The sequence below is a fragment of the Ictalurus furcatus genome, chromosome 7 (assembly GCF_023375685.1).
Source record: "Ictalurus furcatus strain D&B chromosome 7, Billie_1.0, whole genome shotgun sequence".
NCBI lineage: Eukaryota > Metazoa > Chordata > Actinopteri > Siluriformes > Ictaluridae > Ictalurus > Ictalurus furcatus.
This window is the reverse complement of record NC_071261.1, coordinates 11,258,763-11,271,210: the sequence shown is the minus strand read 5'-3', so window position 1 is coordinate 11,271,210 and position 12,448 is coordinate 11,258,763. Positions and strand designations below refer to the sequence as shown.

The 12,448-nt window shown below is 39.3% G+C and overlaps 1 protein-coding gene across 1 annotated transcript; it reads right to left on the bottom strand.

Moving 5' to 3' along the window:
• Positions 1–7,129: 7,129 nt before the first annotated feature.
• Positions 7,130–9,082, bottom strand: rgs5b (regulator of G protein signaling 5b). Its single transcript, XM_053630093.1, has 4 exons — positions 8,550–9,082; positions 8,195–8,340; positions 7,894–8,060; positions 7,130–7,755 (listed from the first exon to the last, which is right to left on the bottom strand). The coding sequence occupies exons 1-4, from the start codon at positions 8,591–8,593 to the stop codon at positions 7,582–7,584; spliced, it is 531 nt and encodes a 176-aa protein (XP_053486068.1). The 5' UTR covers positions 8,594–9,082; the 3' UTR covers positions 7,130–7,581.
• Between the last annotated feature and the right edge of the window lie 3,366 nt (positions 9,083–12,448).

The window sequence follows — 12,448 nt, the reverse complement described above, 5'->3', positions numbered from 1 at the left end:
CTAATATAGGTGTGTTAGATTATATTTGAAGATGAAACCTGCGGGAAGGCAGATCTCAAGGAAGAGGGTTGGTGACCACTGCTCTAGAGTTTACACAAAATGGTGCGAAAAACAAAAAAGACATCCAGTTCTGGTTCGAGCTAACAGGAAGTCTAAGGTAACTCGATTAACCAGTCTTTACAACTGTGGTGCACAGAAAAGCATTTCAGAAAACATAGCATGCTGAACCTTGGGGAGGATGGGCTACAACAGTAGAGGACACCATCAGGTTTCACGCCTGTCAGCCAACAACAGAAATCTAAGGCACCGAAAGTGGACACTTTTATTGTAGTCTCACTTTTTATTGTATTTCTGTTTTTTTTTTTTTATTTTTTTTTTTTAAGGTGCTGGAATTAAACGGTCTTTGCTAGACCCTTGTCAGATATTGCTGTGGCTGAATTCTGCCAAAAAAAGCCAAAAAAAGATAACAAGTTCGGTTTTTCTGCTTATAACATACACCTGTATAAAATGTCTGCCAGGGTCCTGTTCTCCAGACTATAAAATACTAGAACTTCACTTGTGATTGAAATACATGCCAAAGAGATTTTCCCATGCCACAGCACGTATATGATCGTCAAAAAGGAAAAGGCATGTCTGGTAATATTTTACTAGTTCTGTTACACCAAACTGGCTTTCAGTAGTTAATAAGCCAGATATTGTTCTGTTTATGATTACAGCATAATCACGTTATCCAACAGCAGATCAATAGAGGCTGAAGTAAAGATCAATAACTCAATCAATTACTGTCACAGCTTGAAAATGTGACCCGGTCACATCAGATAATGTTGCAGCTCAGTACAAACTAACAGTGAGGGATATGCCAAGTTGCATCAAATGGTTAGAAAGTGGGTATAAAACAGCAATTTAAGAAGAAGAAGAAGAAGAAGAAGAAGAAGAAGAAAAAAAAACCTACAGATATATATATATATATATATATATATATATATATATATATATATATATATCTGTATATATATATATATATATATATATATATATATATATATATATATATATATACACCTGTATTTTCCTTCAATGTTTAAAGAATACCCTCATAAACTATCAATTATTCATTAATTACTGAGGAACTAACAGTCACCTCATCATGTGACTGATCTTGTCAAGCTAAGCTCATGTATGTAGTCTTGTCTTTAAGTCCTGCTGATTTTGTTGAATCCACCATGACCCCTCACATGCCTCGTGACACACTGTGGTCCAAATTTGCGACATCAGCCCATCACTCAGTTATAAATACATACACTAAATGACCGATATGTTGCTACCTGAGGAAAATGTTTATGTTTCGCAAGTTAGGCAGGAAAGACCACCTGAGAACACACTGCACCCTCTCTTTGTGCCTTTATTATAGCGTTATTTCATTCATTCATTTCATTTATTCATTCATTTAGCAGACGCTTTTATCCAAAGCGACAAATGAGAAAATACAAGCAAAGCGATATATCAAGCAGAGAACAATACAACTAGTGCTACCATACAAGATCCATTAATTGAGTTTCAGAAGAAGCAAAGTGCGCAGAGTAGAGGTGTAAATGCCAGAGTAAATTTTTTTTTTTTTTTAGGGGTTAGTTAGGTGTTCACGGAAGAGGTGGGTCTTTAGCTGTTTTCTGAAGATGGTGAGAGATCCTGCGGTCCAGATTGAGGTTAGAAGTTGGAAGTTCATTCCACCACTGAGGAACAGTTAGTTTGAAGGTTCTTGAAAGGGACCTTGAGCCACTCTGAGTAGGTACTACTAAGCGTCGGTCGTTGATTGATCGCAGATTGCATGATGTAACGTAAGCCTTCAGGAGAGTGTTGAGGTAAGAGGGTGCTGTTCCAGACAAGGTTTTGTAGGTGAGCATCAAGGCCTTGAATTTGATGCGGGTTGATACAGGAAGCCAGTGGAGGGAGATGAAGAGGGGTGTGACATGGGTTCTCTTGGGCTGGTTGAAGACGAGGCGTGCTGCAGCATTTTGAATCATCTGAAGGGGTTTGATGGAGCTGGCTGGGAGGCCCGAGAGTAGTGAGTTGCAGTAGTCCAGTTTTGAGATAACAAGAGCCTGGTCTAGTATCTGTTTAGCCTGTACAGTGAGGTAGGGTCTGATTTTCTTGATGTTGTACAGGATGAACCTACAGGACCGTGCAGTTGTTGAGATGTGGTCTGTAAAGATCAAGCTGTCATCGAGAATCACCCCAAGGTTCCTAGCCGTCCTGGTTGGCTCGAGTGTGGTTGAGCCGAGCTGTACACTGAGGTTGTGGTTGATTGAGGGACAGGCTGGGACGACAAGAAGCTCAGATTTTGCCAGCTTGAGCTCAAGGTGGTGTTCCCTCATCTAGACCGAGATGTCCGACAGGCAAGCAGAGATGCCTGCAGAGACGGATGGATCGTCAGGCTGGAAGGACAAATAGAACTGGGTGTCATCATAATAGCAATGATATGAGAAGCCATGAGACTCAATCACCTGCCCCAGAGATGTAGTGTAGATAGAAAATAATAGTGGACCCAGAACTGACCCCTGTGGAAAGCCAGTTGTGAGTAGCTGAGTTTCAGAAATACCTCCCCTCCATCATACCTTGAAGGATCTGTCTGCGAGGTAGTATTCCACCCAGCTCAGAACCATTCCGGTGATGCCCAGGCTGGAGAACCTATTATTTAATAGATGAAGCGTGTCACTTTGGCTCTTTGCAGTTCCAAGCAGCCTCCAATAAAGGGGGGCATTTTGAGGGGCTTTCAAGTCATTTTTGAGTGAGAGTCAGAGAGAGAGAGTGCAAGAGAAAGAGAAATAAATAAATGTAAATAAAATATAAAACAAATAACCTTTAATCGAATTCAATCCTAATACTGTCTATTATAATACTTTATTCATCTATGTAATTCATTTAAATTAATTAAATACTGCTCATATTTCTGTAAAATATCTGTTTAATTCAATTACTGTCTACTCATGTTTAATGCTTATTTTAATCAGTATTGTATTCTTTTCCTTTATTCCTTAATTAACATTGTTAAAACAGTCACACCAGTAGAGAGAGAGAGAGAGAGAGAGAGAGGGAGAGTGGGTGATACACATGGATAAAGATATTAAATAGTGGTAGCTAGCTAGCTAGCTAGATAGACAGATAGATAGATAGATAGATAGATAGATAGATAGATAGAAAGATAAGATAGATAGAGAGTGAGATAAATATCTAGTTAGGTAGATAGTGAGATAGAGAGAATGTGTGAGACATAGAGAGAGCCATGAAATAGAGAGATAAAAGACATAGATAGATAGATAGATAGATATAAAGAGAGAGTGAATGTGGGAGCAAGACATTGAGAAAGACATAAAATAGAGAGAAAGATATTAAATAGTGATAGATAGAAAGAGAGAGAGAGACAGTGAGAGAGAGAGATTAAATGAATGAATAAATCTATATGGAGAGAGTGAAAATTACAGATAAAAGGAAAGCTATTGAATGAGAGCCATAATAAGCGAGAGATAGAAAATGGACTGTGTGTGAAAGATAGAATAATAATGAGAAAGAACATTGCGAGGTAGTTAACGAGAGGACAGAGTGAATGATTACGAGTGAGAGATCGAAACAGAGCTGGAAAAATAGACACAGAGATAAAAAGAGAAAAACAAAAATAGAAACTTTATGACAGAAAATGCATGATAGAGAACATTTTGTATTATGATAGACAGAGAGGTTGTGAAAGAGATGGAAAATTGAGGGTCCATTATTCTAGGCTGCTTTCTTTATCATTCTCAGTTCTCAGTATTTCTATCATTCCTGGTTCTCATTTGTTCTCAGTCTGCTTCTGGTTGCTAACTAGTGGACTTCCCAGGAGGACTGGAAATTTATAATAATTTGCATATTTAAGATGAGAAGAAACATTACAAATGTTAAGGTTAGGCTGATTTCATTCATGCCTTTGCCATGCACTCCAAACTGACTGAGACCCGGATCCGCACAGAGAACACTGCAACACCCTTTGCCCTAGCCACCAACTTCAACTTCTCCCATACCATGCACCCCAACGGACGAGGAGGTGATACAGGTTTGCTTCTCTCCAAAACATGAAAAATTTACATGTCTCTCTGCCCCTTGTTCCAACACCTCCTTTGAATTTCATGCTGTTACAGTTACTGACCCTGCCAAAATGCACTTGTTATTTATCGTCTTCCAGGTCAATTGGCAAGTTCATTGAAGAGCTTGACATGCTGCTGTCCACCATCCTGGAGGACTGAACTCCTCTTGTGGTCCCTGGTGACTTCAACATTCACCTAGACAAGCTGCACAATGCTGATTTTCTTGCCATCTTGCCCACATTTGACCTCAAGCAGTTTACCACCCCAGCAACTCACAATGCCGGCAAACAGCTCGACCTTATCCTCACATGAAACTGCACCACACACAATCTTTTCGTTACTCCTCTCCACATCTCTGACTATTTCTTTATCCAGTTTTCTGTTTCTCTCCCCTCACCCCCTCAATGTCTCTACCTTCAATCTCCTTTCATCTCAATCATCGTTCCCTTTCCCCCTCACTTCCCTCTGATAGCCACCTCTGATAGCCACTGGACTTAAACACCACAACAGACATGCTATATTCCACTCAAACATCTTCTCTTGACAGCATCTGACCTCCAGGCCAGCTCGCATGTCACCCCCTAGCCCTTGGCTCTCAGAAGCTCTTCGTAACAACCAGACCAAATTAAGGGCAGCTAAAAGGAAATGGCGTAAATCAAACAATCCAACTGACCTAAGCAATTACCAAACACTTCTCTTTTTTCCATAGCATCTCTACCATTACTACCAGGAGAAGATCAGCAGTTCTCCCAACACCCGTACTCTCTTCACAATCTATTCCTCTCTTTACTGCCCCCCTCCTCCCCCTTCCCCTACCTCTCTCACTGCAGATGACTTCACCACATTCTTTTCCAACAAAGTTACATCAATCAGGAAACAGTTCCTCCATGTACCTCTCAAATTTCCTCCTTCTCCTCTCTCTCAGAGACTGATGTCCCAAAACTCCTCTACTGTAGCCATTCTACAACATGTCCTCTAGACCCTATCCTTTCTCACCTTCTTCAATCCATCTCTCCCATACAACTACCTGCACTAACACATCTATCTCCACCGGCATATTCCCTACCTCATTGAAGGAGGCTCAGGTAATTTAAAAAACCAACACTTAACCCTGCTGCTGTTGACAATTACAGACCAGTCTCCCTCCTTCCTTTTCTGTCCGAAACCCTTGAAAGAGCTGTTTTTAATCAACTCTCCACTTTTCTCAAACAGAACAACCTTCTGGACAAAGAGTGATCTGACTTCAAAAGCAATCACACGGAGACTGCTCTGCTTTCCGTCACTGAAACCTTACGACTAGCAAGATCAACCTCATCCTCCTCATCCTACTCGACCTCTCTGCTGGCTTTGACTCTCTGAATTATCAGATCCTCCAGTAAACTCTCTCCAGCCTAGGCATCATCGGAACGGCTCTGTACTGGGTGGAATCCTATATCTCAGACAGATCCTTCAAGATACTGTGGAGGGGAGGGGTTTCTGATACTCAGCATCTCACAACTGGGGTTCCCCAGGGGTAGGTGCTAAAGGAAAAAGACAAGACAGAAGAAAGGTAGGATAGCTAGCTAGACGGAATTATATAGAGGCAGTTTATGTAAACGATAGCTTTGTGTGGGATTGTTTTTAGCTATAAATGGTATAAAAGGCCATTTAGGATCCCTGAGCCACCAGGGGGCACTGTAAGAATGCCGGATTAGGTCTGTCAAAGGTTTTGTGTGCAAGCAGATTTGGTGATGTGCTTAAATAACTGGTGTGATGTTATTTTGGCTCTGTGGCTAAGCATATAACTGCCAGAATGGAGTACCAGTGAGCAGCAGCACTCTTCACTTCAACACTGAATGTGCACCATGTTGAATTTCCCCTTGGGAATCAATAATCTATCTATCTATCTATCTATCTATCTATCTATCTATCTATCTATCTATCTATCCATGTTGAAATACATAAAGTGATCCATAGAACTGAAAGCAAATACTTTGCATCATCACTTTATCGTAGACATGCTGTAAGAACTCCAGCCCCCGAACTGACCCCTGAACAGAGCAGGAGGTGATGGAAGTGTGTGTGACTCATTGTAGATCTGAGGCTCTGTCTGAACGGTGAGAAGAACAAAAGCCATGCCAAGCATGGTCGGCCGTCGTCATGGAAATCCACCTCCGCTCAATGGTGCTGGCGAAAAAAAAAACCCACAACAACACACACACACACACACACACACACACACACACACACACACACACACACACAGGGTGTTTTACAAATGACTCTTTATCTCACAGGTGGTTGCAGTTTACTCGTCTGTGCCTGTGGTTTCGGAGCTGTATTCCTAATGACGCACATGAAGAGGTTTAACAATAAGAGCTTTCCTGTGAGTGGGATGTATAGGCAAAGGAGAAAATATATTGGTGAGACATAGGAATGGCCTTCAGACCCCTTATGAAGGTTATAAATGAGTCAGCTGCCTCCTTTAGGTAAACAAGTGAAGTAGTGAAGGCAATGTCATAAAACGCTAACTATTCAGAGACTGTAGTAATCAATCAAGAAAGCAATGAAAGCTTGCACTACAACATGTGTCCGCAATAATCATAAGAATCGTAAGTTGAAGTTTACAACATTTTATAGTATTCGACTGTGGAACTGAATTGGGATATGACTTTGGGATTTGGGATTATATGTCATGAACTAACATATAACAATGAGGTTTTAAGAAAATATTGTACATAATGAAAATATAGTTTGTAAAATGATTTACAATATAAAAAAAAAAGTTGTGACTGCATAAGTATTATAGTCAAACATGTAGAAAATGGTTCTCTGGTCTGATGAGACCAAAATTAGATTTTATTTTCCCACCTTAACGTAAAGCAGTGCATGTTGGAAGAAACCCAACAGTGCTTATCACCATGAGAAAACCATTAGTGATCAGTTTGTTCAAAAAGTGTTTTTGTTGTTGTTGTTGTTGTTGTTGTTGTTGTTGTTGTGTGGATTAGATAAAAACAAGATACAAGACATTAGATATCATAATTTATTCCAACAGAATTCCACACATACAGCATCATACGGTTTAATAAATAAAAGCACTATATTATATTTATAAAAATATTTTTTTTCAATAAATATCAGTTGTAAAGATGAGAAAAGTAAAAAACATTAAAAAAAAGAGAACATAAAAGGCTTTTCCACTGTTTGCTTAGTGCAAAAGTACGGTCACAGTTTAATTCCAGTGCTTTTTCTTCTCCTTCTTTTTCATCTCCAAGTTCAGCATCATGATTCCTTGAGACTTTTCTTTTGGTCTCCAAACTCCAAACACCTATTCCTCACCAGTTGCTGACAGGGTCCAGGCTGGTGTCTGGCAGTTACTGAATGATAACCTCAAGTCCACCTCAGCCATGAGCTTGAGACACCATTCAGGATCAAGCTTGTGTGTTTGAAGTCCTTCTTCAAGCAAGTCCAGTGGTTGGAGGCGAGTTCAGGGCTTCGCTTGTCTGCTGAGCTCCATGTAGAGTGCAGATTTGAGAAAGCGAGGGTAGCAGTCGTTCTCCATAAGAGTGTAGATCTTGCTCTGGGCCAGATCGAAGCATGACACAGTCGGCTGCTCCAGGTTCTTCTCCGTGATGCTTTTTGTCTCATGATCGAGATTCACCTGTGGTACAAGAAATGGAGAAACTATTAGTGAAATCTAGCAAAAGAGACTATTAAAGAAACAATGCTACCTGTACAGTACTTCTCACTGTATTTTATGTACAAAACATACACAGTATCTTGGTCGATGGATAATTACCTCTCTTGGTGCATCGGTGTCAACGAACTCCTCGTAGATTTTCTTGGCTTTGGAGCACAGCTTGGAGGATGTCTTTGTGTTCTTGTAGTCCTCACAGGCAAGGTAGAACGCAATGTTTTCCTCACTGTGCTCGGACAGCAGGAATGCTCGGAAGGCGCACAACCCATCTGCATGCAAAACAACAGCATTTTGTTTAGACAATAAACCAGAAATGATACGGAGCTTTGTGTGGCCCTCCAATATTAGAGGGGTGTTAAAAACGAATAATCGGCATACACCTTTGCATTTGGTGCGTACTGACCTTTGTGAGCCAGCAGATTCTGAAAGGATGCTCTCCACTTGAGCGTGTCCTCTGTCCTCAGCTTATCGCTTTTGTTGGACAGACCCATGAAGTTGAGCTCCTGCTTCAGGAGGAAACTTCCCAAGCGTGCCTTCAGATATTTGACTCTGTGAAAGATGAGAAAAGACATGTAAGACAAATCCAACTTTATTTTACCTTCAAAAGCCCCATTGTAAACTGCATATAAAGTTACTGCCTAAATTTACACCTGCACCTGCAACTATTTCCTATAGCAATCCTAGCAATGGTCTTCTAAATATCTGCTCAGTGAGATTTTATATAATAATATAAAAGAGCATTAATAAATGCACCATACCTCTCCAGACAGGTAACTGGCAGTGATTCCAATCCTTGGCACATTTTCTCTGAATGTATGATCCCCAGCTGTGTGCTGTACGCTTCGCTAAATGTGTGTGCTGTTGAGAGAGTTTGGATTCTGACAGAAACACAGCAGCGTGGTGCTATTTATACAGTACAAGAGCACTCTAAGGCGTCCTTGTCCTCAGCCAGTAAGGACGAAGTAGGAGGCGCTTCATTCTCCGGAGCTCAGCTGTGATTCATTTCCAGTAGACAGCACTGGCTCCAAGGTTCAAGGTAAAAAAAGAAAGAAAGAAAATAAGAAAAAAAGGAAAATAAATGCATCTTGAGTGATTTGGCTCAGGAAATGTACTGATGCAAGACAACTGGCTGAAAGCAGATGTAGGAGGAAAGTATTGTTATTTAGAGAATTCAAAGGAAGACTAAAGCGGGAATTATTGGTCAATGCAATTTTGTGTAATGTAAACCAAATCTGTAATACAATTAGTGAAAACGTATCCAGGCACTGAGATATTTGAGAATTTGTTTGGTAAATGTATATAAGATGCACTAACAGAGGTTCAGCAAGGATGATCTTGAGTTGAGATGAGATGAGACGATAGATTTTCATGAAGGATATACAGTAGAGTCTGTGGAAATCTCCTCACAAATATCCATTAATGAGATTAAGCACAACTTTCAGAATAAAAGTGGTGCCTCAATGGTGAAGTAAGCAGGATTTTGTGAGTTTACGTCCCAGAGGTTTTGAGAAGCTACATTGCTCAGTAATTAGATTAGACACGTTTTGGGGTAAAAGTGCCATGGAGGTTGCATTTATTCCATGTTTCCACTTTCGGATGTTGATGCTAATTCATTGGCATCACACACTATTCACTATTCCATAGAATCATGAGTAACAGGAGACGTGATGTTGCAGACAAGAATCCAACACTTCAAAATGTCAGATACATAATGACCCACATGATGCACTTGTTACTTGTAGTATTCATTTTTACCAGCAGAGTGACCTCCTTCCAGCTAGTTCTTCATCTTAACACGTCAACATTACTGAATAATCGTAGTGTGTTTTAATACCACAGTTTTTCTACCACAGGTGTTGATTACACTTTGATTAAAAAAGTACACTAGTTGATACATGACTAGCATTGTGTAATGAGTTATTTAACATTATTGTTTTTTTTTAATGTATCCATAAATGGGATTTAAAAAATTTATAAGCAATAAATCATATTGCTGTGGTATAAGAGGAATGAAACATTTTAAGGACGTGCTGTTATCGGAAAATAATCACACCATCCCATCGTTTTCCTTTAACAGCGTGGTTGAACTGTGTGGTTTCTTATACTGTATGTTACAACCGTTTGAATATGAAGCTAAAATTCTTTCAATTATGCAACAGTAATTGATTTGTCAAATACAGAAAAAAACCCCGCTCTAAAGTTTAAATGGTCATGATGATGCTCTGCTTTAAACTTCTGCAAATACACAAGATTTGCATATACTTTGTCACTGAATGGCTTGGAATTCCTGCTTTTGAATGCTAAGCAGTTTTTTTTTTAAAGCATTTAATTTTACAGAGTGATTCATGGAAGGATACTGCTTGAATAATGCCATTTTAAATACTTTCAGCAACCCTGATAGAACAACATGGCTATTTCCTGTAGACTGCATTAAGCTCCTCTAATTGTGGAATCATGCTTCCTGTAAAGTGCTACCTATAGCATGGCAGCCGGAAGGCGCTGTCTCAAGTGGAGTCTGTGATTGCCGAGCATGTTTGCAAGGAAAAGGGAGTGAAAGGGTCGAGGAAGCGACGGGAGACTCGGCTGCCTGAGGGTTCCTTGAAACAGTTAGGAGGAAATCCTCCCACGCTGCTGTTGGCTGTGAGTCCTTGCTTGCATCGTCTGAATGCAGAAGCCCAGTTTCTGTGGAAGAGGTGTTTATAAGACACTGAAATGTGTTGACGGTCTCATGAACATGGTTCAAGCTCTGATTCATTCTTCATGCATTCAGATACCTCAAGAGTTGAGTCGAGGTTGATTTTCTTGTCATGATTTCATGATTTCAATTTATTACAATGTATAAATCCTTTTTGTGCTTGTTTGTATCCTGATTCTGTTTTTGCAAGATTAGGTTGAAGGTAGTGATGTTACATTTAAGCTCATTTTAGCTAACCATTTTAGTTAACCAAAACTAAACAATTTTATACCGCAGCACTGCTGAATTCTCAATTGCGATTGGTGCTGATCAAATCGACCGTTTATACAGTATTAACGTGCTTTTTTCCCTATCTAATATGTTATCATTTCTAGTAGTAACAAGGACTTGTCTGGACGAATAAACAAACATGTTAACATTTAACAAAGAAAGATGTATTTAATTTTATGTTTATTTAACATTTAGGGAAGGGGTCTCTCTCTCTCTCTCTCTCTCTCACGACTGGTGATGGAATGAGTGTTTATGAAGAAATAACTTATTTTCATGGATTTTCCATACCATTAAATATACTGTAACTATGACAAGTAAAAAGTACAGCGTACATAAATATGGCGTACATAAACAGTTTTCGCAACTATTGTATAAGACAATCCGTACGGGATTTCGAAGAGTTTTTTTTGTGATCGTTGCAGCCAAAATGCTTGATTTAAAAAAAAAAAAAATTTCTTTTTTTGCACAAAACTACTTGCATTGGTGAAATTGCAGTTGCACGAAATTGTTTTGCACGCTCTTTTGCAGTGATGTTTGTTGGTAAACGAGACCTTTTAGCTGTATTTTTAGCTGGGCTTTGGCTGAATGCACATTGTGATGACGTCACATGATGCATCTTGGCCCAAATCTGCGGAAAATCTGCTGAAATTTTGAAAAATTGAACGCGAATATTGCAGAGATTGCTTGATTTTGCGTTCATTTCTGCGATCGCAAAAATGTAAAATCCTGGAGGGACTGATAAGAGGAATGAAACGCTTTGAGACTGTGCTTTTATGGGAAAATAATCAACTCTGAGGTAGTAACAGTAATTCGGCTTTGCATCAGGCGCGTTACACTAACTCGTCATTGATTATTTTCCTATAAAAGCACTCTCCCATTTACTTGAATGTATTGAGGTTTCTGTACAAGTTTTCAAGCAATTTGTTCACTGCTATCCCAAAGCATTTATCCTCCTGTGATGTGTGTTGGCCAAACGGATGTTAAATGGTGGCCAACATGGGAAACGTGGGATGTTTCCCTCTCAAAGATGCAGAAGATACTTCTTAGGAAAATGGGCATATTTCATAATATTATTCCAGCGAGCAACTTCATTAAGTTACACAACAGGGCGTGCTGTTGTAGGAAAATAATAATCAGAAAGGGTGGTTTATATATTAATTGTGCAAGTTGTTACTGTAAATGATGACTGTATTACAACAAACAAGAGCATTAATATAACAAACCTTGCAGCTAGAGCTACTCTCAAAGCTGCTGTTATGGAAAATAAATTGAGACCTTCTGACCAAACAGAATAATCCAGAGTTCAACAACGGCTAGGTACTATCTAATATACTAACTACAATTATGTTACTGTAACAGGATACTACAAAAACGCCTTGCTTGTTTCGCATGAGAAGCAGAAGTATTATTAGTTTTTATTAATAGTAGTAGTTTTTATTCATTAAGGAACATTTCATTAAGGAATATCATCACTCGTTTCACTAGTATTTCTACAGTGAAAAAAAATTCTACAGTTGAAATAATGTCTGCAAGATTGACTTCCCTTTTCCCATATATTGTTATGTTACAAAATTTCGAAATCCTAATGATTAATGATTCAAAATTTTGGCTATACAGTATAATCCACCTTTTAAACGTTAAAACACGCAGTCTGCAGGTGAAAGAATAATAAAGGACACATTTTAAGTCGCC